Below are 25976 nucleotides of genomic sequence, written 5' to 3'. Positions count from 1 at the left end.
AAAATAAAGTCTGTCACTGTTTCCATTGTTTCCCCATCTATTTGCCGTGAAGGGATGGGACCAGATGCCATGATCTTCATTTTTTAAATGTTAAATTTTAAGCCAGCTTTTTCACTCTCCTCTTTCACTTTCATCAAGAGGCTCTTCAGTTCCTCTTCACTTTCTGCCATAAGGATGGTATCATCTGCATATCTGAGGTTATTGATATTTCTCCCGGCAATCTTGATTCCAGCTTGTGCTTCGTTCAGCCCATCATTTCGAATGATGTACTGCTGCCAAGTCGCTTCAGTCGTGTCCGACTCTGTGCGACCCCATGGACTGCAGCCTACCAGGCTTCTCCATCCATGGGATTCTCCAGGCAAGAACACTGGAGTGGGTTGCCATTTCCTTCTCCAATGCATGAAAGTGGAAAGTGAAAGTGAAGTCACTCAGTCGTGTCTGACTCTTAGCGACCCCATGGACTGCAGCCTACCAGGCTCCTCCATCCATGGGATTTTTCTGGGCAACAGTACTGGAGTGGGGTGCCATTGCCTTCTCTCGATGTACTCTGCATATAAGTTAAATAAGCAGGGTGACGATATACAGCCTTGACGTACTCCTTTCCCAATTTGGAATCAGTCTGTTGTTCCATGTCCGGTTCTAACTGTTGCTTCTTGACCTGTGTACAGATTTCTCAGGAGGCAGGTAAGGTAGTCTGGTATTCCGATCTCTTGAAGAATTTCCCACAGTTTGTTGTGATCTACACAGTCAAAGGCTTTGACGTAGATGTTTTTCTGGAATTCTCTTGCTTTTTCTATGATCCAACGGATGTTGGTAATTTGATCTCTGGTTCCTCTGCCTTTTCTAAATCCACCTTGAACATCTGGAAGTTCACGATTCACGTACTGTTGAAGCCTGGCTTGGAGAATTTTAAGCATTACTTTGCTAGCGTGGGAGATGAATGTCATTGTGCAGTAGTTTGAACATTCTTTGGCATTGCCCTTGTTTGGGATTGGAATGAAAGCTAACCTTTTCCAGTCCTGTGGCCACTGCTGAGTTTTCCAAATTGGCTGGCATATTGAGTGAAGCACTTTCACAGCATCATCTTCCAGGATTTGAGATAGCTCAACTGGAATTCCACCACCTCTACTAGCTTTGTTCATAGTGATGCTTCCTAAGGCCCACTTGACTTTACATTCCAGGATGTCTGGCTCTAGGTGAGTTTTCACACCATTGTGGTTATCTGGATCATGAGGATCTTTTTTGTACAATTCTTCTGTGTATCCTTGCCACCTCTTCTTAATGTCTTCTGCTTCTGTTAGGTCCATACCATTTCTATCCTTTATTGTGCCCATCTTTGCATGAAATGTTCCCTTGGTATCTCTAATTTTCTTGAAGAGATCTCTAGTCTTTCCAATTCTATTGTTTTCCTCTGTTTCTTTGCAAAAAGAATAAATACCTGAAAAAATTATTTAAATCATGCAGTTAAACATGATCTAGTGGACACACCGTAATGCTACAGCAAAATGTTTCAAATAGGATCCAAAATTTGGGGGTTGCATAAAATGAGGGCTATACAGTTATAAGATTAATGAAAAACACCATTATTCCATAAATTTTAAGAAACATATCTCTGAAATTGGAAAATTTCAGAGATTAATGTATCATAATCTCATAGTGTTTTTCCCTAATGGCTCATAAAATAATGAGTCATCCTACAATGGATGCATCTTAAGTTCATTAAAATATTTCCCAGCAGTCTGTGCTGTACCCAAAGTAAAGATGATGAAATATATGCTGAGCAAAACTTATTTTTCACTTCCTCTCCCCCAATCACCCCTACCAAGAGTGGAAATGGAGGCTCCTTTCTCCTCTGGAGAGTGGGGGCCAGGCAGAGGGAAGGAGCTGATCACCAACCACCTTACAGCCAAATCCATGACATCTTCATAGTGCTGCTGCAGGGCTTATGGTGTATAGGAAAATCTCATGTGCTTGCAGTTTCAAATAAACCATTTAAATCTTTTATAAGTCAAATTAAAATCATAATGGAAATTAGAAAATAAAGTAGTCGATTATAAAGATTCATCATACCAAAACTTGTGGAATACAGCTAAAGTGAGTCTTAGACGGAAATGTGTATCCTTAAATATCTATGTGAGAAAAGAAGAAAGGCATAAGTTGATTAGCCAAGCGTTGAGCTCAAACCATTACAGAGAAACAATGGAGTAAGCGCCTCCAAAAATAGAACAAAAACAATAAAGTAAGAGAATAGAAAACAAAATAGAGAGAAAACAGAGTTGTGGCCACTGCTGCCAAGTCGAATCAGTTGTGTCCAACTCTGTGTGACCCCATAGACGGCAGCCCACCAGGCTCCTCCGTCCCTGGGAGCCTCCAGGCAAGAATATTGGAGTGGGTTGCCATTTCCTTCTCCAGTGCATGAAAGTGAAACTTGAAAGTGAAGTCGCTCAGTCGTGTCTGACTCCTCGAGACCCCGTGGACTGTAGCCCACCAGGCTCCACCATCCATGGGATTTCCCAGGCAAGAGTACTGGAGTGGGTTGCCGTTGCCTTCTCCCAGAGTTGTGGGGAAGGGAGGTAAAAGAATAAACATGTATTCAAAGAACTGTGTTCTCATCAGTCAGTTCTGGATGAAAAGTGTTAGTTGCTCAGTCATGTCTGACTCTTTGCAATCCCATGGACTATAGCTCGCCAGACTCCTCTGTCCATGGAATTCTCCAGGCAGGAATACTGGAGTAGGCAGCCATTCCCTTCTCCAGGGGATTGTCCTGACCCAGGGATCTAACCCAGTTCTCCTGCATTGCAGGCAGATTCTTTACCATCTGAGCCACCAGAGAAGCCCCCAGTTCTGGTTGGGGGACACACAAACTCCCTTCTGTCACAGGTTCAGGCTGTGCTACAATGAGATCATCTACTGAGTGAACAAAGAAAACACATGCCAGTTGAGCTCATCCCTCACTCCCTTCATGGGGTCGCAAAGAGTCGAACACGACTGAGCGACTGAACTGAACTAAACTGGACTCACTCCTTTCGAGGTCTTTCCTCCTATGGAAGCCTTTGTACACAAAGTGAATGTTATAAAGTGTTGTGTAGTGTTTACATTTTATTCTCCACCATTCTTTTCTAAGTTCTTTTTTTTTTTTTAATGTGGACCATTTTTAAAGTCTTTATTGAATTTGTTACAATATTGCTTCTGTTTTATGTTTTGGTTTTTTGGCTGTGATTGGCCAAGAGGTGTGCAGAATCTTAGCTCCCCAACCAGGGATTGAACCCATACCCCCTGCATTGGAAGGCAAAGTCTTAACCACTGGACTGTCAGGAAAATCCCTTACTCTCTGCCATTCTTATCAGGAACTAAAATTTTCCATGTTACTGTGAAACCCTTGATATCTGTGGCTGTTTGCCCCTAGGGATGTCTTCTGATCACTGTTTTTTGAAGTTTATGGTTCTGCTTTTTCTAGCCTCTCACTTCCTGGTCTTCTATTTTAGATCCCCTCCCCCCTCTCTTTTCTGATTTGACAGAAGCTTCTGGGTGCTCAGATATCAAACAACCAAGCTTCTTTGAATATAATATAAGAATCCCCAGTCTCTGAATAGGAACCTGAAAGAGAGTATATTCCTTAAGTACACAAGTTTTAGTGAATGTCCAGTGTGTGCTTTTACGTGTGCTCTTGGGTCATTGAGACTATTCCAAAAGATTGAGTCTTTTAGGTTGAGCATTCTGAATTAGCAAATCCAGTTGGGAGAGGCACAATTTTAGGAAGAAGTGCACAATTTAAAGAGGATCCAAAAAGTGTGTGTTTGTGGAGAGAAAGAGAAAAGAGGAGTAGAGGGAGTGGGGCAGGAAGAGAGGGAGGACAGATTCATAGTTGGGGAAATACAACCAAATCACAGAGAAAGCCTCTGAGCATTTCTCTCTGCCGGCACTAAAATAATGCCAACTCTTTAAGTGGTCCCAAATTGGCAAAAACCAGTGGACTAGGCTATCCCAGAACTAGAGGAGACAGCAGCCAGACCCAGGCTACATTGTCCTGGCTAGGAGTTTACAGTCACAATGCACCAAATCACAAATTGCCACGGGGTCTTTACATATATTTTCTGACCAGGATGTTGTGATTTACATTGTCTGCACCCCCAAAGAGCAAACAGACTCTTCCCTCTGCTCCCCAGAGAATGACAAAGTCCCACCAGGGTACATGAGCGCCCTTCCTTTTGCAAATCAACCAGCTTCTCAGCTATTCTTTAGGGCACCAAGGAAATTCAAAGTTCAGTGATTTAATTTATAGCTCTCCAGAAGAAGAGTCTGTGCCACAAGTAATACATAACTAGCATTCCTTTGCTGTAACCGTGGTTCCTAGAACAGATGTTAGTTCAGCCAGTGTCCAAAGCAGTGGGCTTAATATTTTGTTTCATTTACTTAATAAATTAGAAAGCACTTGAATAAGTGACAACTAAAATATTTCTGATTTCCTTTTATATACCGTCCAGCAGCAGGAAAACTGCTTCATCTGCAGGCCAAGAAAATGAAAAAGATGCGGCTAGGGCACTTTTGTTTTATCTGCATTGCCCAAATCCTTCGACTTAGAAAAGGTAGCTCAAGGCTTTTGAGACTGTATGTAAAAGGTGCAAACCCGTCAGAGTAAATATCTAACAAAGCTTCTTCACAGTAGAGTCCGACATGGCAACCTCAGTTGGCCTTTAGCTGCTGGCTTTAAAATTTGTGAATGCAAATTTTGGATCCCTGACAGATTAAAAAAAAATGTTTGATGATGATCCCATATTTCTATCTCATATTTCCTCACTCTAAATAATGTCCATCCTTACTCAGTGCCTTTGATCAAATTTCACTTTTCTTCTGGAATGCCCTCTCCTCCTTTCCACCTACCCAAATTTCACCATGGCTACAGGGCCTGCCAAGTGCTGCCTGGACCTGCCCCAGGTTGCCTCACTGATCTCCTCCTGCTCTGAGCTCAAGCACTGCGGGTTATAGCATCATTTAGAGATTAACTGCATATAATGTGTGCTGCTCTTTGAGTAAGCTCTGTGAGTCAGTCCTGACTTTCTCACTGGACGGTGATAACATCTTCCAAGCTTGTAGGCTGACTTTGTTCATCTTTCTATGTCTCCCACTGCTGAACATATGTTAACTATTCAATAGAAAATTATCTGTTGGTTTCCTGATACTATTTGCAGTTTTGTTGTTATTTTGTCGCTCAGTCATGTCCAACTCTTTGTGACCCCGTGGACTGTAACACCTCAGGATCCTCTGTCCCTGGGATTTTCCAGGCAAGAATACTGGAGTGGGTTGCGATTTCCTTCTCCAGGGGATCTTCTCAACCAGGAATCGAACTCACATCTCCTGCATTTCAGGCAGATTCTTTACCACTGAGCCACCCAGGAAACCCTATTATGCAGTTTAGAGACATTGTCTTAAGGACTAGATCATCATGGTCACCAGTAGTAAGCAGCTGTCTTTCGACAATGGCTGCAAATCATAAACATGGCTTCTACCTTTCCAAGTTCATAGTCTAAAGCAATAGCTAACAGTATAGTGAAGATATGCTTATGGACAATAGATAATAATGATGCTGACTAACATAAGAAGTATGATCACTAAGACCAATTGAGCATATGCATTAACATTAAATAAATAGTTACATTAAAGGCAAATAGACAAGTCTCTGTAGCTAATGGAACAAAAAGTGGAAATGAGAAATTAGTCTCTCTCTTCCACCATCAGTAGTTGACCATTACTTTTTCTGTAATCCTATTTCAACAGCCCACTGACAGGAATTAAGGCATTCTGAGTACTTAGGAGCTACATCTTGTCTGCATTATTCTCTAAAAACTGGTTCTGACTAGCAAGCTCTGTGAATTTTATGGAAAGGAAAGTGAATGAATCCAACATCTACTTATTATCACCCTCACCATTGCGAGTGAAGATCAAGGTGATGCTGGAAAATCTTGACAGTGTCCTTCCATGATAAGGACCTCAAAGCTTGAGTTTTAGGAGTGTGGCATTAATCTTCCCCTTCTCATTGCATTATAACGGTGGCTTGTCTGAGGCCTTTTGGTATTATTTGTATAAGGCAAAAAATAATAAGATGTATAGCAAACTAGAATTGACACATCCAAATTATTACTGCTTCTTCAAAATATTTACCTTGGAAAGCCGTATGCTTAAAATTTCAAGACTCAAAATTTCAGCTATCTTCTGCACTCCTGCTGTGAGACTGGCATGACTCTGAAGGCACAGTATTTGAATACCCCCAGTCAAAGAATTAGGAAGACATCATCATCATTTGATATCAAAACAACTCCAAAAGTTGTGGGAACCAGGTCTGGTGAATGTTGGGTGATCAAATTGGGAAACTCACTGATAAAAAGCAACACGTAGCTTATAAGATAACAGATTTTCTTTTTGTGGCCTATAAATTAGCTTCAGAAAGACTTCCAAAGGAGGTATTTCAGAATTGCTTTGAGCATGGGCTGAATCACTGGAGAGTCTCCAGCATCCAGAGTCACTAGTTTGGAGAGAATTAGATTCCTCTCTGGGAGTTCTACTATGTTCAATACACGAACAGCCTCATTACTTTATAGTCATGCTTTTTACAGAGTCCCACAGGAGCCAAGGTAATTCTCACCTAGTATTTTTCCTGTACTGCCCAGTTTATGGGTTAAGGAATCCAGTATCTTTGGTGCTTATCAATTTTATCACCATTTTAGCACAGATTACCTCTAGCCTGGATTACCTCTCAGGTAGCAAGAATAAATCATCATATTTGATAGTGTTTTACCCTTATTAATGTTTGATTGATTTTAATGGAAGCTAGTAAATTTACTGGAGAAGGCAATGGCACCCCACTCCAGTACTCTTGCCTGGAAAATCCCATGGGCGGAAGAGCCTGGTGGGCTGCAGTCCATGGGGTCGCACAGAGTCGGACACGACTGAGCGACTTCACTTTCACTTTTCACTTTCATGCATTGGAGAAGGAAATGGCAACCCACTCCAGTGTTCTTGCCTGGAGAATCCCAGGGACGGAGGAGCCTGTTGGGCTGCCATCTATGGGGTCGCACAGAGTCGGACACGACTGAAGTGACTTAGCAGCAGCAGCAGTAAATTTACTGTTGGAACACTCACTTGGGTTTTCCTTTGCTTGACATTGCAATGGCAACCTGAAGGCCTGTGGTTTCCCACTATGTAACCTGGGACCACCCATCAACACCACAGCCCAGTCATAGTTGTAAGAGACTGTTCACAGGAATCAAATTTATTCACCTGAGCCAAGTCTGGGCACATCACCAGGAACACCGCTTGGGCATAAAAGCAAGGGGGAGAATGGAAAGGAAAGTCACATTTTATTGAAGGATGGCTGTGTGCCAGGATCTTTACATACCTTATCCTATGTCATATCGAATCAATCCTGGGAAGTAGGAATTAGTGCAATTTCATACCCGTTGAGAAAAGGAAGTTTAAGAGAGGCTGGGTTAGTTACCTAAAGTCTATGTATTAATAAGTGAAAGAATTAGCACTTTAAATTTTACTGAGTCCAAAGCACAAGCTCTTTGCAATAAGATTGATGAGCTGTTTCTAGCAACAGGACCATGGAGGGGAGGTGAGCAACCTGGGGCAACACTGGCAACTGTGCCATTTCGGCTACCCACTAGCCGTGGAAGGTCTTGGTCTACCAAATCTTTATTTCCCTCAATCTAATAAATACCTGAGTGACAAGTCCTTTTAGTTTGAAACATTATATTACATCTCAGTCACAAAGATAAGTAAAGTCAGACTTATGTCCTCCAGGGTCTTATAGTTCAGTGAGAGACAAGCACATAATGATATAATATCTAAAATACACAGGAGATACTGAGATAGAGATGTAAGATGAGAGCCCAGACTTGGAGTTGAGTGGTAGCACTTACTTATCTGTGTTCCCCTCTCAATTACAAGGTCAGTGATTACAAAGACTACATTCATCTTTTATGCCAGTGCTTACAGAGGGCCTGGCATAGAGTAGGTATTCAATAAATATGTACAGTATGAATGAATTGGGTGGTGCCTTAGCTAAGACTGGTTGGGAAGTAGCTCAGATGGTAAAGCATCTGCCTACAATGCAGGAGACCCAGGTTCAATCTCTGGGTCGGGAAGATCCTCTGGAGAAGGAAATGGCAACCCACTCCAGTACTCTTGCCTGGAAAATCCCATGGACAGAGGAGCGTCATAGGCTACAGTCCATGGGGTTGCAAAGAGTCGGACACAACTAAGCAACGTCACTCATTCACTTAGCTAAGACTTGAAAGATGAAAAACAGTTGCCCAAGGAATGAAGGAAGAAAGGGTGTTTCAGGGAGAAGACCATGAGAGAAACAGTGAGCTGGTGTACAGGGAACTACATGTGGTTGAGTTTCATCAAAGCCCAAAGTTTAAGGAGGGAGGTGGTGAGGGAGGAGGTTGGAGAAAAGAGAGGCCTAGTTGTGAAGGGCCTTGAGCTAAGGACTCTTGGACTGAGGGACTCATAAATGGATTCTGCGGGTTTGATGGACCCCTCTGAAAATATGATCAAAATTAGTGAGCTTGTTTATAAATTTGAATGTGTCCTTTTCTGAGGAAAGGGCTGTATCACTTTCATCAAATTCTCCAATATTAAGAACCCTTGACCGTGAAGAGCTGTTAAAGATTCGTGGGCGGCAGAGCTATTATAACATGTTAGGTCAATAACTCTAGATGCAGTGGTGGAGGATGGAATTTGGGTAGCAAGTCTGGTGGTGGAGAAACCAGTGAAGATATAACTATAAGTGGCCAAAAAAAAAAAAGATTCTAAATCTAATCAAGTGTTGAAGAAGGAGTAGATAAGGCCAGATTCAGGAAGTATTTAGCTGGTCAAAGGAATAGGTGTACTTATAGGAGGGTGTGAACTTGGGGAGGGGGGAGAGGAAGAAAGAGAAAACTGAGATGGACTTCCGGATTTCCAACTTGGATTGATAGGCGGTACGTGTATGCTAAGTCACCTGTCGTGGCCGACTCTTTGCAATTCCATGAACTATATAGCCTGACAGGCTCCTTTGTCTATGGGATTCTCCAGACAAGTATACTGGAGTGGGTAACCATTCCCTTCTCCAGGGGATCTTCCTGACCCAGGGATCAAACCCAGGTCTCCATGTCTCCTACATTGCCAGGCGGGTTCTATATCGCTACACCACCTGGGAAGTACTTAGTACTTATCATTGAATGAGAAGAGAATGAGCTGGTTTGAAAAAGGAAACAGTGAGCTCAGTTTGAATTGTTGAGTTTGCAGTGCAGTGCCAGTAGAACCTACCAGACAGTGGAATGACCCTGACCATGACCCTGAAGCATGAGGAGAGATCTAGGCTAGAGATAAAGAGTTAAGTCATCAGTATCTAGATAAGAGTTTAAACTGTGAAAGGAAGAGAGACAGCCCGTGGCCAGTTTTATAGAAAGAAAAACAGCAAGGGACCAAGAATGCATCCATGGGTTGTACAACATGGTAAGCAAACTGAATGCCACCGAATTGGACACTTACAAATGGTTTAAGTGGCATATGCTGTGTGTATATGTATTTTACCATGCTTTTTAAAATGAGAAAAAAGTAGGCACTTCAGGTATAGCTTAGGGGACTCTACTCACTGCTCTGTGGTGATCTAAATGGGAAGGAAATTCAAAAAAAGAGGGGATATATGTACGTGTATCGCGGATTCACTTTGCTCTACAGCAGAAACTAACACAAAATTGTAAAGCAACTATACTCCAATAAAAATTAATTTTTAAAAAGTATATACCTTGCTTTAAAAAAAAAAAGATCCATGCCGCCTGCTGATATTTAAGGGACTGCATACAAGGAAAAGCCCATGAGGAGGTGGGCAAGGAGTAATCTGAGATGAGAGGTGGTAAGCTGAAGAGAGCCACCACAGATGCCAGGGCAACAGAATTCCAATAAAATGCAGGGCGGGATGGGCAGTGAATTAGATAACGGCTAAAGTTACTTCCAGAAATAACAGTCAGGAATATATAAGCTCTGGGAGAGAGAGAGTGAAAGAGAGAGAATTTTGGTCTCAGGGCTTGCCCATCCAGAACTTCTCAGCAGTAATAAAATGACTTAAATTTCATCTTTCAAAATAAAACTTGCCCATACTCTGCCAGTTTTGTCTGGGCAGGAAACAGAGCTCATACCAGCTGCTGAGGATGATTTGAAATTCCACTTCAGAGCCCTGGAATGTGACACCTCCCAAGTGGCAGCCTCTGCCTAGGGAGGGATGGAGGGAGGGAAGCTGCCTGGAGCGGAGCGTGGGGGTACAGCAGGGGGTACAGAGCCCTTTGGCCTCCTGGGAGAAGCTGACACTCCCGCCCGACTTGTCCACCATGTCCCTGGCCCCTTTGTGTCTGCACATCTCCCTCTCCGCCAGATGGCCTCTTTATTGTTTACAACAAGCGAGTTGCCATGAGATCTCAAGGTCACGAACCAGAACTGCCCCTGGCCGAAGGGCTTCTTTCCCTTGAGTGTTTTCAGACAGCGCTTCAAAGACAGCCGTGCTCAACACCAGGGATAGAGGGACGGAGCCAAAGATGGAGGCAGGAGAGGAAGAGGGACCACTGGGTAGCCACACCCCATAGCAAACACGCCTAGTCGTGTCCTGGAGTGCCCTGTGGCATCATCATTTCCCGGCTGAATCCAGGGAAGCAGCCTCTCCAGCTTTTAAAAAGATCTAATGGATCATCAGCTGTTTTCCTGTCATACTTTTGGCAGAGTTTGGCTGATAGCCTACAATGTGGCAGAATAAACCTGCTAATTTATTCTTCAGGTTGAATGTTTAAAAGACCATCTCATCTAAACAGGTGAAATAATCATTATCTTCGGTAACTCAGTGATAATGCTCAGAATCTGTAAAACCTAGCCTAGATCCTAAAACTGCAGCAAACCCACCACCCATCAGGGAGGGCTCTCCATACTGCTTTATTGATAATTCCTGTACACTCTTGTCAACATGTAATTGTTACAATTTACCAGGGCCCTTCCTAAAAAGTGAAAGCGTTAGTCACTCAGTCCTGTCTGACTCTTTAGGACCCCATGGACTCTAGCCCCCCCAGGCTCCTCTGTCCCTGGGATTCTCCAGCTAAGACTACTAGAGTGAGTAGCTATTCCCTTCTCCAGGGGATCATCCTGACCCAAGGATCGAATGTGGGTCTCCCACATTGGCAGGCGGTTTCTTTACAGTCTGAGCCACCAGAGAAGCCCTAGGGCCCATACTAGGGTAAGTTAAAAGGTACTGAGGGGTCACAGTCCTAGGGGCAATAAAGCATGTGAACAAACAGAAATAAGACGCTCAACACCATATATGAAAGCCTTTGTTGTTGTGGACTGGAAACTGAGGCTGAGGGTACAGCAATGGGCTAGAAACTGAAGCCCAGGATTAAACAGACTTGTCAGCCTCCTCTCACCTGGGACTTGTCCAGGGAAGATGCAGAGCTTTGGGGGAGCTGATGAAGTTTAAGTTTCCAGGATCCTCATTTGAATGGGTTCCTCCTAGCCCTTTTAAGGCCCCAGGAGGGGCACTTATAATTATGAGTTTGTATTTTTACATTCTTTTTCTTAAAGAGGACTCCCCAAATTGTACAAGCATCAGGCCTCACACAAAACCAGCCTGCATGGAGCTGAAGAGGAGCTGTTTCCAGTGGGTAGCATGCTCCCAGGAGAGGAAGTGGAGAGCAGAGGCCCATGTTCTCTATGCTCTGGTCCTATTTACTGAATGGAGAAGGAAGTGGCAACCCATTCCAATAGTCTTGCCTGGGAAATCCCATGGACAGAGGAGCCTGGCAAGCCACATGGCAAGTCCATGTGGGTCACAAAGAGTCAGACACAACTGAGCGACTATGCACTCAAAGAGGAAGAAAGGCCTGGAGTTGTGCACAAAGCGCCTTCAACAGGGAAAGATACGCAGGAGTGGGGAAGAACACACCCTCCTTAACTGATCCAGAACTGAAGACACTTCATTGGCTACATGTTAATAACCCCATGCCTGGACATCAGGCAGAATCCCAGTTCAAACCCACCTTGAAGATCTAAGTTTCTTAAACTTGAGCTTTCCCCAGTTTCCCACCGTTCCTCTCAGTTTTACCCTCCTCCCTTTACCCGGGTCAGCAAGCAGCTAAGACCTATATAGAAGTCTCTGGAGTCAGGGAAAACAACAGGCAGGGTCCCACTAGAGACCATCCCCTTGTGGGGACAGGTTTGTGTTTTTTATTTTTTCTCCTTTTTTAAAAGATATATTCAGAGCAAACAAACAAAAAAGCAAAATATCAAGACAGAAAGGAGCAGTGGTGCTTAATGCTCTCTTACTTAGAAGCTTGCCTCCCTCCTATTATACAAAATCTCTCATGCCCCACTACTGTGAGTCAGAAATCCAAAATTACTAAACCTACTGTGAGAGTTGCTGTCATTATTCAAGTTTCCAAATCTATACCCTTGAAAATAATGCCTCCTTGTTTTAAAAGATACACCCTTATTTGGTGAGCTGGGAACAAAGGAACTGACAAAGCCATTCAGCGGGGATTTGCCTTTCAAGCCAGGTCTACTTCAGAGAAAGTTATCCTAACAAAGGATGACTGCAGGAAGGAGCAGGTGAGCATCCTGCCCTCGTATTTAATATACCATGTCTGCTTCACTGCAGGCTTCTGTGAGCATGTTACACCTCAGCATTCACAGGAAAAAAAGGCATGAAACTACTACTCATTGAAGAAACCGACGTATTGTTGTTCTTCAGACCCAAGTCGTGTCCAGCTCTCTGCAACGCCGTTGACTGCAGGCTCCTCTGTCCCTCACCATCACCTGCAGTTCGCTCACGTTCATGTCCATTGAGTTGGTGATGCCGTCCATCTCTACCGCCCCCTTCTCCTTTTGCCTTCAAGCTTTCCCAGCATCAGGGTCTTTTCCAGTGAGTCAATTCTTCACATCAGGTGGCCAAAGTTGTGGAGCTTCAGCTTCAGCTTCAGCATTAGTCCTTCCAATGAATATCTCCTTGCAGTCCAAGGGACTTCCAAGTCTTCTCCAACACCACAGTTCAAAAGCATCAGTTCTTTGGTGCTCAGCCTTCTTTATGGTCCAACTCTCACATCTGTACTTGACTACTATAAAAACCATAGCTTTGACTATACGGACCTTTGTTGGCAAAAGGATGTCTTTGCTTTTTAATACGCTGTCTAGGAGTGTCCCCTCCCCCAGCTGGAAGTACCTTAGGCCGCTTCCGTTCAGCTCTAGTCACAGACCCCAGAACCCCCAACCTCCTGCTGAAAATATTCCAAACTAAAGGGCTATGTTGATTTATTAAACTTTGTTTTTATTTTTTAAATAAAATAAGAATTTAACTTGTTGGATATTTAGGCTGTCCAGAAAATAACAATGGCAGGAATCAATCTTTGGCTATTTGTCTGCTGCTTTCTTTTCCCTCAGAAAGCTCTTTCAAAGTTTCTAGAGAATTACATGCAGAGGCTTCCCAGCAAGGACAGGTGTCAAGACAGAGTTTGCAGGGCAGGTCAGCTTCTGCTTTCACTTTATGTCGTAAAATCAGGTCCAGGCAGGTCCCTCCCCAGCATCAGAGAAAATAGAGGCTACATTTGCTTCCAGGCCTGGAGGCTGGCTGGGGCGGCACTGTGAGTGGTGAGGCAGCCAGCTCGCCCCCTGCCAGCTAGTCATCTAAGACAGGGCTGGGGCAGACACATTTACGCACTGCCTCAAATGGCCCTGCTCAGCCCCATAGTGGAGGCTATGTGGGCCCAGGGGTATTTCCAGTCTTGGTCACCCTGTGCCTGGTGAAGCGGAGAGCAGAGGCCAAATCCACACACTTGTCCTGAGTCAGACTGAGAGCAATGGTTAAGCCCATGACCCTCTTAGGCTCCAGGCCAGGAAGAAGCTTTGGGGAGCAAGCAGTGGGTAACACAGTGACCTGGGACACAGGAGGGCTGGTGGAAGGCCAGAGCTCAAGGAACCAAAGAAGGTGGCACCAGAACAGAACAAAAGAGGCAGCTTATGGGCCGCCAGGCTATACTCTGGGCTCTGGAGCATTCCACATGTCTCCTGGCTTATGGAAGAATCTTAACATCCAAGGGAGCTCTTCATCTTGGAATTTGGTGAAGATACAAAAGGATTAGTTTAGAGTAACTGAACCAACTTCTGGAATGGAAAAAATACCATTTACTACACAGTGCAGGTGTGTATGTATTTCTCTACTACACTCTGATATATACTCAACAAGGTAACACAGTCTCCTAATATGAGTTGTCATGAGGTAATTGATTAAAACTCCAATCCAAGTTCATAAAGGGCAAGCAAGCTCTGCTGTGGCCCCCATCCCTTTTGGACTTTACTCTGAAGTACACTTTCACCATGTGAGACTCCAGTCCACCTGGAGCCATGTGGGTGAACTTCCATCAGAGCAGATGTAGCAATTACAAACACATTGTCAGTCTCTCACGTGGCTATTTAATGTTTAAAGTATCGATATTTCTTAAGTGACTTTTTAATAAATCTGATACTACAGTATAATGGTGAAGTAGAAGTGGGCAAAGTGCTAAAATCAGACTGTGAAGGTTCAATTCCCAGTTTTGCTGGAAGATCTTGAAAACCAGGCAGTGCATTTGGGGGGTTTATTGGGGGCTGCATCCAGAGCAGGGGTCAGTGCCTTCAGGACCTCCCACCCTGCCGCATTTCCTCCCCCCCAGCATCCCCAGTGTATTTGGCCCTGCCGGAGTCCCACGTTGTCTTCCTCTACTGCAGCAGGGAGGCCTGGGGCTGGGTAGGGTCAGACCAAACCTGGCCAGAGGCAGGCCACACGGAGCTTTGTCTGAATCCAGGAAATCTTCTTCCAGTAATGAAGGCTTCTGTCTTCCCATCTGGGCCCTGTCCTTCACCCTCCCCACTTCATAGGAAACCTTCTCCTTTTTCCAGAAGGAGATTTTTTAAAATCCCCCAAATACATCAGCCTTTCTGCTTCAGTTCCTTTCTCTAGAGTGAGAATTAAATCAGAAGAAGAGAGACTGCATATAATGTGAATACATGTAGTCTGTAGTCTTTACTAAATTATAACTTAATACTGAAATATCAAAGGTCTATAAACCTTGCAGTAACAAAATCACTTATTATTCCGAATCACTTATTATTCCGAGTGCAAACAGATTTATGATGTGAAATGGCCACCATATTTGCTGGCCATGTGGAAACAGAGAGAGGGTGAGTTCAGCTCAGCGTCTGGCTTGATGGCCTCCGAATCTCTCATCCAGGCCTGTCTGCTTTCATCTTACAATTCATTTTCTCCTCACGTCAATGCAGTGAGGCAGGTGAGGTTTAGTATCTCCATTTTATGGGCATGGAATGTAAGGATGGAAAGATCAAGAGGGTTGTCTTTGACTAACAGTAAGTCTGGAAAACACACATCGTTTCTTTGTGTCTTCCAGAAGAGCATCATTTTCTGCTGTAGCTCATGCATAAATGTTGTGGTCCAGGAGCATCCTCTGGCCACTGTGCCCTCTCCCCACCCACTGCCCAGCCCTGCACCTGCCCTTGTGAGGTGCAGCTCCCTCAGGGACAATAAGGCATTCCCAAGCCTTGGCTTGGTGGGAGTCAAATGTTTAGTTCCCTGGCTTTTGGGTCAAAGACGTTCCACAGAGTAAGAGACGCCTTTGAACAGCTTCCAGTAGTCCCTGATGAGCACTCAGAGTAAGAGTGAGTCACACCCCAGCTCTGTCATTAACCTACTGTGTAACCTCCAACAGGCCACCCAGCCTCCCGGCTCTGGAAACGGGTGGGAGGGAGCAGCTTTGAGAACCTGGTCACACTGTGAACAGCTTCCCGTGAAGTTGTGTGCCCTAAAGTTCATAAGTGTCATTTTGGGAGGGTGACACCTTCCATCCAGCTGAGCCCGTCTGTGTACCCCACAGGTCCACCAACCCAGGGTGAGAGCCCCAGGGTCATGTGAGCACTCACACCAAAGCGAGGTTCCCCAAGTGCAGATTTTTTTTTTCCAAGTTCAGATTTTTAAAATACAACTTCAGGAGTTTATTTTATTATGCAATGTTAAAAAGGGAAAAAAACAAAGATAGATTTTTTTTTTAATTACCATTAACCCACTACCTGCAAAACCACCATTAATATTTTAGTAAATATCCCTCAGTCTCTCTCACTCTTGACACATATACATAAGTCCACTCTTTATATCAGGGCTGTTTTCTTGGGTCATTTAGATATTTGCAAACATAATGTCTACAGAGTAACTGACTGCATGGTGGTTCTATGATGTATTATTAGTCATCCTTTGTTAAACATTTAGGTTGCTTTCCTTTATCATCATCATCATTATCTGTGCAAACGTACCTGATTTTCCCAGGGAGGTGCTAAAAGTAGAAGTGCCAGCTGTATTCAGAAAGGGTACCCATGACAGTTAATAACTGTGTCAACTTGCCTCTAACCCTTAGCTCCAAACATTGTGCCCCCTTGCATTCCCAGTAGCTGGGAAGGAAGGGAGATGGAGGGCACTTAAATCTGCCTCTTTGAACCAGCAGCCTCAGAATAGTGACACCCAGCCAATGAGATCTCTGCTGCTAAAAGTTAACCATCTCAGGCCACGGCAACTGTCATTTTGGGGACCAGCCTAGGCATGTTTGGAAGTGGGCATAATTTGTCTTGGCTACTTGTCTCACTGGATCTGACAGCAGCATTGACTCAGCCACCACACCCCTCTCCTCCCAGGGTTAGCAGCAGCTGCTTTACCCTCCATACCCTGGAATCCCTTTGCCCTTTATCACATCCTATCTGTGGGCTCTAGTCTTTGCTCATGAATCTGTTACATGCACATATGAGAAACGGGTTCAGGGGAGCAGACTGAGTCCTAAGAACTGTCGTGATTCCAGCCCAGTTGGTGATAGGAGCAGCAGATCCAGGGAGCAGGAAACTGTCACCGTGCAGAGGATGATGGTCCGCAGGCAGGCACGGTGTGGCGGGCCTTCTCAGCGCCCAGATGCATAAGCGGCCATCTGCTCTGTCTCTTGCAGGATTGGTCCTTCGGGATGTTGTTCAAAGAGAAGAACAGGGCCTCGCTGAAAAGAGGAATCCATTTCTCATGAGAATTGGCTACATAGAGTGTGTTGCCCAAAATGCTGGACAGAGTCTCAGCCATTTGCTTAGCGAGCCGTGCTCTTCTCCAGGCCTTAAATCTGCATACTGAGGATGGGAGTGTGGGGTGGGGGGAACCACAGGTGTTGCCTTGCCCCACGAAAGCTTGGTGCTGGTTGCACACACAGCCAGTCCCACTGCTGACCACCCTCTCTCTCGGCCCCACAGTCCGATGGCTCCATCCTGGCGATCGCCCTGCTGATCCTGTTCCTACTCCTGGCCCTGGCGCTCCTCTGGTGGTTCTGGCCCCTCTGCTGCACTGTGGTAAGTAACACAGCCCCCTCCCCTGACCCTGGGCCTCTGGCCACTCAAAGTGAAGAGTGACACAAAGTTAACAGCACCATGAGCAAGGAAAGGGTGACGGGAAAATGTGTGAATAGTTCAGTATAAATCTAGCATTTTCTGGTACAATTAATACAAAATTGGCAAAATCTAACACAGTCAATAAAACTGAGTCATTAGGAGTTCAAATGGGTTAGGGAGTGAGTTTGCCTGTGGACATGCCATTTGGGTAGAACAGCTGGAGAGCTTGCTCTGGGTCCAGTGCCTAGGAAGGATTAGTAGAATACTGTAAACTGTAAATGATGATATGTAACCAATGCACATGCATGTGTGTGTGTTTGGTACATGTGCATGTGTGCACACACGTACGCACACATATTTGTGGAGTTGCACCAACTGATACTCTTCCAAAGCCAACTTGGTCTTAGCAACTTGTCAGCTCATCCGAGAAAGTGACTTGCTGCTGCTGCCAAGTCGCGTCAGTCGAGTCCTACTCTGTGCAATCACATAGATGGAAGCCCACCAGGCTCCCCCGTCCCTGGGATTCTCCAGGCAAGAACACTGGAGTGGGTTGCCATTTCCTTCTCCAACGCATGAAAGTGAAAACTAAAGTGAAATCGCTCAGTCGTGTCCGACTCTTAGCGACCCCACGGACTGCAGCCTACCAGGCTTCTCCATCCATGGGATTTCCCAAGCAAGAGTACTTGAGTGGGGTGCCATTGCCTTCTCCGGAAAGTGACTTAGGCCTCTATTTTTAACAATACAGAGTGGCACCTACCTTTTATAGCATGCACCTGGGCTTCCCAGGTGGCGCTAGTGGTATAGAACCCAACTGTCAATGCAGGAGACATAAGAGACATGGGTTCGATCCCTGAGTCAGGAAGATCCCCTGGAGGAGGGCATGGTAATCCACTCTAGTATTCTTGCCTAGGAAATTCTATGGACAGAGGAGCCTGGCGGGCTACAGTCCATGGGATCACAAAAGAGTCGGACAGGATTTACCGACTAAACAACAGCAACAGTCAGTTTCCATTCCCTGGCCCAGAGACCCAAACAAAAGGAAAAGCCCAAACAACGTAATATTCAAATGAAGAAAAACATTAGGTCTCACAGGTCTAGTTCTAGCACACGCCCTGCCTTCTTGCTAGTCAGAGCATGCACTGTAAAGCCAGGTAGGTTTGAATCAGCGCTGCTCTGCTGCTGCAGCATCTTTCATTCCCTGGATTTCAGTCCTTCTATGGCCAGCCCCGGAGGGGAAAACAGATGATGAGAGTCTCCAAGTCAGTTTGTCTTCACGTTATCGCTGGAATGCCAGCATTTAAGCATACAGCACAAAGCTCCTAAAATCTATGTGTGGAAATACCCTGGTACCAGTTCCAGTGGTTAACACTGTACTTCTACTGCAGGGGGCACAGGTTCAATCCCTGGCCAAGGAACTAAGGTTCCACATGCTGCTCAGTACAGCAAAAAAAAAAAAAAAAGGTGTTTTTTTGTTTGTTTGTTTTGTTTTTTTAATTTCTGTGTGAAGAACAGAAACCAAAGACTCATAGAGTACTAGACTTGACCTGAAGGAGGAAATATCTTCAAAGGACATCTAAAGGAGATGGGAAATGAATGAAACAAGAAATTCAGCCAGGATATGGATCCATGTGGCAAGGATTTCTGGAAAGTAAAGCCTTTGCACCAACAGAAGCCTCTGGTGTAGACGGGAAAAGATGACTTTTAGCAGACAAGAATGTGTAGTGGAGAGGGACTCCAGACAGGTGCAAATCTTGGGTCAATTAGTGTAATCCAGGCTGGAGTGATTTCACCAAGATTTTAAGCTGTCTCGGCCACGGCAGCCTCAAAAGTTAAATGTTTAAATACTTAAGGCTGCACAACTATTTTATTTTGAAGGTTTAAAAAAAAAATGAGCCAGCCAGAGTGCTCTGTATGGTGATTCAGAAATATACACCTTTCCAAGTCTGGAATTCTGGAGGAGCTCTTAAAGAAGGGGTGGCTGGTGGTGGTATTGGTGGCAGCCCAGAGTGAACACCAGGGCTTCTGTTATAGTAGGCATCACCTTTGTTCACTGAGTCCCCTTAATTGTTAAAAACTGTTACCTCTGAGTGAGGGCAGCTAGAAACAATAAAACAGCCAAGCAGTACTCTATGACTTACTTGCTGTGTGATCTTGAGCAAGTTACTTAACCACTCTGTCCCCCAGTTTCCTCAGTTGTATACTGAGGACAATGAGAGCTCTGACCTCATAGGTAGATAGTGAAAATTAAAGGATCATAAATATGTATATCTATATATGTATAGATATATATGTATATGTGTATATATACTGCTTGAAGCAGTTCCTTGTATTATTTTTAATAACAATAATTAATATTATTTTAAAATAGTTACTATAATAAGAATACATAGCTGTACCATATGGCATTCAATTTATATTGGTGAGAAATGTCTCTTTTTTCCAGTTTTATTGAGAAATAATTGACATATAACATTTTATAAGTTTATAGTATACAACTTAATGATTTGATACATGTATTGTGCAAAGTTTACCACAACAAACATCCATTACCCCACATAGTCACACACTTTTTCCTTCGTGATAAGAACTTTTAAGAACTACTGTCTTGGTAGTGGTGGTGGTGTTTAGCCACTAAGTCATGTCCGACTCTTTAGTGACCCCAGGGACTATAGCCCACCAGGCCTCTCTGTCCATAGGATTTCCCAGGCAAGGATACTGGAGTGGGTTGCCATGTCCTTCATCCAGGGGATCTTCCCAACCCAGGGATCAATCCCATGTTCTCCTGCACTGGCGTATGAATTCTTTACCACTGAGCCACCAGGGAAGCCCAAGGACTACTTTCTTAGCAACTGTTAAATGGACAGTACAGTAGTCTAAACTGTAGACATCGTGTCTTACATTACAGCTCCAGAGCTTATTTATCTTAGAACTAGCTGCAAATTTGTACATTCACTCAGTTCCTCTACCCTCAAACCTGTACCCGAACCCCTGCCTCTGGCAACCACAAATATGATCTGCTTTTGTGAATTTGGTTCTTCTAAATTCCACATGTGAGATCATACAGTATTTGTCTTGCTCTGCCCGACTTACTTCACTTAGCGTAATGTCCTCAAAGTCCATCCATGTTGTCGCAAACAGAAGGATTTCCTTCTCTTTTATGGCTGGATAGTATTTCGCTGTATATGCATATCACATCTTCTTCATCCATTCATCCTTCATAGGTTGTTTCCACCTCTTGGCTATTATAAGTAAGGTTGTAATGAACAGGAGGCTGCTGGTACTTCTTTGGGATAGTAATTTTGTTTCCTAAAAGTGGAATTGCTGGGTCATGGTAGTTCTATTTCTAATTTTTTGAGGAACCTCCGTACTGTTTTCCACTGTGGCTATACCAGTTTATGTTCCCATGAATGGTGTATAAGGAGTTCCACCAACACTTGTTATTGTCTTTTTGATGATAACCATCCTAACAGGCATGAGATGATATCTTATTGTGGTTTTATTTTCCAGGAAAATGTCTCTTAATTAACGCTTTTCATTATTGGGAGCAGGATTACATAAGGCCAGGTTGTTTTGCAATACTCAAAATATTTTTCAACGATTCTATCTGGTTAAGCCTATGTTGCTTTGGAAGACAGCCAAAAGTCTTAATGCGGTCTGATTTTGTAAGTCCTGAAGGATTTCTTTGCAAGGGGAAGATCTTAGAGATTGATTTCCCTGTTTATGAGGTCTATAGAAACTGCCCTCACAGCTATTTCTGAAAGCTGGCTGGGGCTGACACTTGGTGTACCCCCAAAATTGCTTCTTGATCACTGGCTTCCTTCATGAATGGTGATGTTCTGAGGGGGATAGGATAAAGTCATGTGTTTTCTGAAGGGAGTACACAGGAAGGAGGGCAAACATCATCTCCTGCCTCCCTAAGAGGCAGAATGCAGGAAGTTTCTCTCCCTTGTTTGACAGCATCCCTCTCCAAGTCTGGGACTGACAGAGGGCATCCTTGTAACTGATGGTCCTGAAACCTTCCTCTGTCCTTCTCTCTACCCTGCCTCGAGTGTGAGGAATGCCTCAGTGACCTGGTACCAAGCCACATCTCAATGATGGAAAATAACCAGAGAGCAGAAAGGGTCTGTAACGTGAGGAGCCCATGAGGATTCTCTGCTGTGTCCTTCCTCTGTCTTCTACACAATTCTCTCCAGGAATGATATTTAAAGTATTTAACAACCCGCAAGGCCCCCCATCGAAACTGAGCCAAACATTAACCCTTTAGTGGCTGGATATGAACTGGGAATGGAGGTGGTCCACAAAGTACTGGAGGGTGGCAGAGGTAGGGGGCAGGCAATTAGATCACTCTTTACTCATCATAATGAACAGTTTAAAAGTAATGACCAGGATGACCAGAGCAAGCGTATTGGTTACTACAAGCTGGCCCTCTGCAGAACTCAGCATCCTCTTGCTTCCTGCTGGCCCCATCTGGAAGCAGAAATCTGAAGGGTGAGAGTGACTGGTGCTACTCATTGCATTTTGCCTTTCTGAAAGGACCTTACTCCCATCTGGCTCTTATCTTCTGCCTAGATGAAACCTGGGTTAACTTCTTGCCCAAATAGCAGAGAATAGTCTATCAGTGGTGACCAATGGAGAGAGAATTTTTCCAGACCCTGAATCAAAACCTTTTAGTGTTTCCCAGCAAGGACCTCAATATCCCCAGGTAAACCTTTGATTTCTAAGATTCCTACCTTTATTCACTGGCACGAAAAACTTTCCCATTGAAAGGGAGAGAGTCACTGGACTGTGTAGCCTGGGTTTGTTTGCCATTGCAGAAAGGGAATTCAGGAGCCAATATTTTACCCCAAAATAGATAAGTAAATAGAGACTTGCCTCAGTTCCACAAGGGACATTGCCAGAACCCTTTAAGTCATGCAATGGCCATTCTATCTACTTATTAGTTGGTCCAATATTATTGAACTTTCTCAATTGAACTTTAAAAAAAGGAAGACCAAGAAATCTAAATAAGAAGATGATCATGAGAAAAGGGTTGAAATATATTGTAAGAGTGAAAAAGTCAACAATAAATCAGTGGTATTAGCAATAAATATCATCTAATATAGATGAAGAAAGTATAGGTAACCCTGGGTGTCTACCATCGTCCCAGCCAAGAGGCAGCACCCTAACAAGAGCCTGCAGTCCAGCTAGGGTGGTAGCTTCATGTACACAGGGAAAGGCCATCACCTCCGGCCTAAACTTCAGCAGGTCACCAGACACTGATAGATCCCTGATTAGTAGTGGGGACTTGACTCCTCCAAATCAAAAATCTGGGGATAGAATAAAATCTTGCATGGTCTCTTAACCTACTGATCCCATGTTGCCACTCTCAGGAACACCCTTGATTCCGTAACTCCTTCTCCACCTGCCCTGGCCCCTTCCTGCACCTGAACAGAGCAATTCTAAGTCTTCTCTCCTGCTCCCAAGATGCTGATCCCTTCAGAAAATAATCGCCCGAGCACACTGATGAAGCCCGAGCACACTGATGAAGCCAGGGCACATTTACCGGTCCTTTGAATTGCTTAGCACACTCTGACCTCATTCGTATGGAGCCCCAATTTCACTCTCACAGTGTCTCTCCCAGACTGTTCTCCTTCTCCTGGAGAGGTCTATGCTACTTCTGGCCCTTTCACTCTCAGCAGACAACCTGCTCTTCTGTCTCAGTGAGAAGATGGAAACCATCCTGTGAGAAACCTTCCACTTCAAACAGACTTGTGTGCATCCTTCTCCAACATCCCTCCCTTCCCCAGATGCAGACTGGCCCCTCTCCCTCTCCTTCCACTCATATCTTTCATCCTGTTCTCTCCCACCCACCTCTGCCTATGGTATCTTCATCCTTTCCGCCATCTTCCTCCCTGCTGCCTGCTGGCCTCCTTCAACCTTAACAAATGTGTCATAGCTTATTCCTCCTTAACGTTGCCCTATTCCTTATCCCTCTCTTTCATCTGAAAACTTCTCTGCAGGGCAGACTGTTCTTGCATTCACTCTTCAGCCTGCTGCGTCCTGGGCTCCATCACCATTGCTTCTCTAGTCCATCCCTTGCAAGCCTGAACTCCTAGCCAGGAGTGCTCATTTCTCTTCCTACTCTAGTTCTTCCAGCAGTGGGCACTCTCTCCTTTCAACTCTCTCCCCTGCCGGCTGCTGCTGACTCTTCTGTCTCCTTCTGCTGCTGCTCACCTCTTGTTCTTTGAGATTGTCTTCAGCCTTCTCTACACATTGTCTCTGGCAATATCACCAATGCTCATGACTTCGGCTACAACGGATATGTTAGTGGCTCCTCAGTGTGGCCACCCATCTCTGGCCTTGGCTTCAAAAGATCAGGTCTATAGTATCAGGACCAAGTGGATTTCTCAAACATGCGTATCTCTACCCACCCTCACAACATGTCCCAATTAAACTTGTTGACGCCAGAACTGGTCTCCATCAATGGATATGTCATCATCCTCGGAGCTGCCCAAACTAGAGATAGCAGAGTGATTGCCAATGTCTTCTCTCTCTCTTCTTGTCTTCTCTCACTTCGGAATTGTGTATAGAGCATCCTCTTCTCTCACACCCCGTCTCATCTGGCACTTCTGTCCACATCCTCTACCCCAGCCCAAGTATATTACCTAGAACTCAGGAGTTGCTAAGAAATGGTTTGGAATGAATGAACGAGTGAATAGATGGGTGTCATTGCCCTAGTCTAAGGTTCTGCATTGCCCACCTGAACTATTGCAGTAACTTTCTAACTGCTCTTTTAGTCTACCGTCACTAGGTTTTTTCCTTTAAAAAAAAATCAAGGAAACAGTTCATGATCCCACTCCCTTCCCTGCCCCCAATCCTCATGACTGTTCAAGTTCTCTAAAATAGACTTCAAATTCCTTGACTTGGCATGTGTAGACCCTTCCCAGTCTGGCCACAACCCCCTTCTCCAGCCTCACCTCCTCCCCTTCTCCCTGTGTGTGCATGGACCCCCTAAACACCCCATGAGGGCTTCTTCATGGCACCAACCATGCTGTTGTTACTGATTGTTTACTTGTCAATCTTCCCCTGTGGACATAAGCTGTTGGCAGCCAGGAGTGTAGTTCCGCAGACATTAACCGCGCCCAGTTCAAGACTGTTACTTATAAATCTCAAAGTTCTTTGAGTAGCCAAATGGAAGGAGAGCAGTCTCCAGGCTCGCTCTGTTCTTTGGGGCTCCTTGAACATACCATGTAGTTATTATTGATCTCTTTCTGTTGCTTCCACTTGCTGAAATATTCTCATAGTCTTTATCTATTCTGTCTACAATTCCTCTTTGAAGTCCTGCTCATGATTACTCCATCTAACTAGTTTTCCTTTCTCCCACCTGGGAGAATTAGCTTCAACTTTCCTTGGTTTTCATAGCACTTTTTTCACACATCTGTTAAAGCAGGGGTCCCTAACCCTCAGACCAGCACCGGTCAATGGCCTATTAGAAGCAGGGCTGCACAGCAGGAGGTGAGCAGCAGGCAGGCCAGTGAGGAAAGCTTCGTCTATATTTTCAGCTGCTCCCTGTTGCTCACATTACCACCTGAGCTCAGCCTCCTGTCAGATCAGGGGCCGCACTGGATTCCCATAGGAGCATGAACCCTAAATATAATGAGCTTGAATCATCACAAAACCATCCCTCCGACTTCACCATCCTTGGAAAAATTGTCTTTCATGAAATCTGTCCCTGGTGCCAAAAAGATTGGGTACCACTGGACTAGAGAACTGTTTCATTCTAACACAGCCATTCATTCATATATATGTTCCTGTCACTATACAATGAACCCCTCCAGGGGAGGGAGAAACTAGTCACAGAAAATCATCCTACAAAGGAGTACAGTGCCTGGCATGTAATTCATATGTTTTCCAAAGTAAACTAAAAAGCTAAATCATCTTGGGGATATGCAAGGAGCTCACAAACAGTGGAACTGTAGGACATGGTAGTCTCATGAGTGTTTGCATCATTATTATTAGGTTTCATAAATTACATGTCTGTTAACACATGGTTTTATATGTATCAAACATTGCGTAACAAAGCACATTTATATCTGCTTCTTAAATATAATCATAGAAATGTGCCCATTTTATTGGAAGGTAAATGGGATCAGGAGCCCTGAGACAAAAGATCCTGCTGTATTTTGCCAGATGAGAAAGTTCTGGAGCTTTGTTGCCTAACAATGTGAATATACTTAACACTACTGAACTGTACACTTTAAAATGGTCAAGAGAAGGTTGTGCATTTTTTTTCCACAACTAGAAAGAAAGTAAGAGATCCTGCTGTGCTGGGCTCAGTCGCTCAGTTGTGTCCAACTCCTTGCGACCCCATGAACTGTAGCCCACCAGGCTCCTCTGTCCATGGAACTCTCCAGACAAGAATACTGGAGTGGGTTGCCATTTCCTACTTCAAAGAGATCCTGCTAGAGAGTCGCAATTCTTCTGCAACCCAGCTAATTAAACCACACTATTTAGGTGAAATC

At 44.4% G+C, this 25976-nt stretch overlaps 1 protein-coding gene and 1 long non-coding RNA gene across 2 annotated transcripts in view; one reads left to right on the top strand and one right to left on the bottom strand.

Annotated features, from left to right (window-relative positions):
• The window catches only part of ANTXR1 (ANTXR cell adhesion molecule 1), a 258178-nt gene that overhangs the window by 135442 nt on the left and 96760 nt on the right, over positions 1-25976 (top strand). Inside the window, exon 13 of the mRNA XM_086326257.1 lies at positions 17341-17436. Coding sequence (XP_086182383.1) covers positions 17341-17436 — 96 coding nt within the window. The remainder of the gene's footprint in view (positions 1-17340; positions 17437-25976) is intronic.
• On the bottom strand, positions 16036-20887 carry LOC147362976 (uncharacterized). The gene is made up of 2 exons (XR_015136685.1): positions 20566-20887; positions 16036-17096 (listed from the first exon to the last, which is right to left on the bottom strand). It is a non-coding gene; the product is annotated as an uncharacterized LOC147362976 (long non-coding RNA).

The sequence above is a fragment of the Bos grunniens genome, chromosome 11 (assembly GCF_055505025.1).
Source record: "Bos grunniens cultivar Pamir isolate PY7600 chromosome 11, Bosgru_T2T1.0, whole genome shotgun sequence".
In the NCBI taxonomy this organism is placed as follows: Eukaryota; Metazoa; Chordata; class Mammalia; order Artiodactyla; family Bovidae; genus Bos; species Bos grunniens.
Note: the sequence above shows the minus strand (reverse complement) of the source record. Positions and strands in the feature narration are given on the sequence as shown.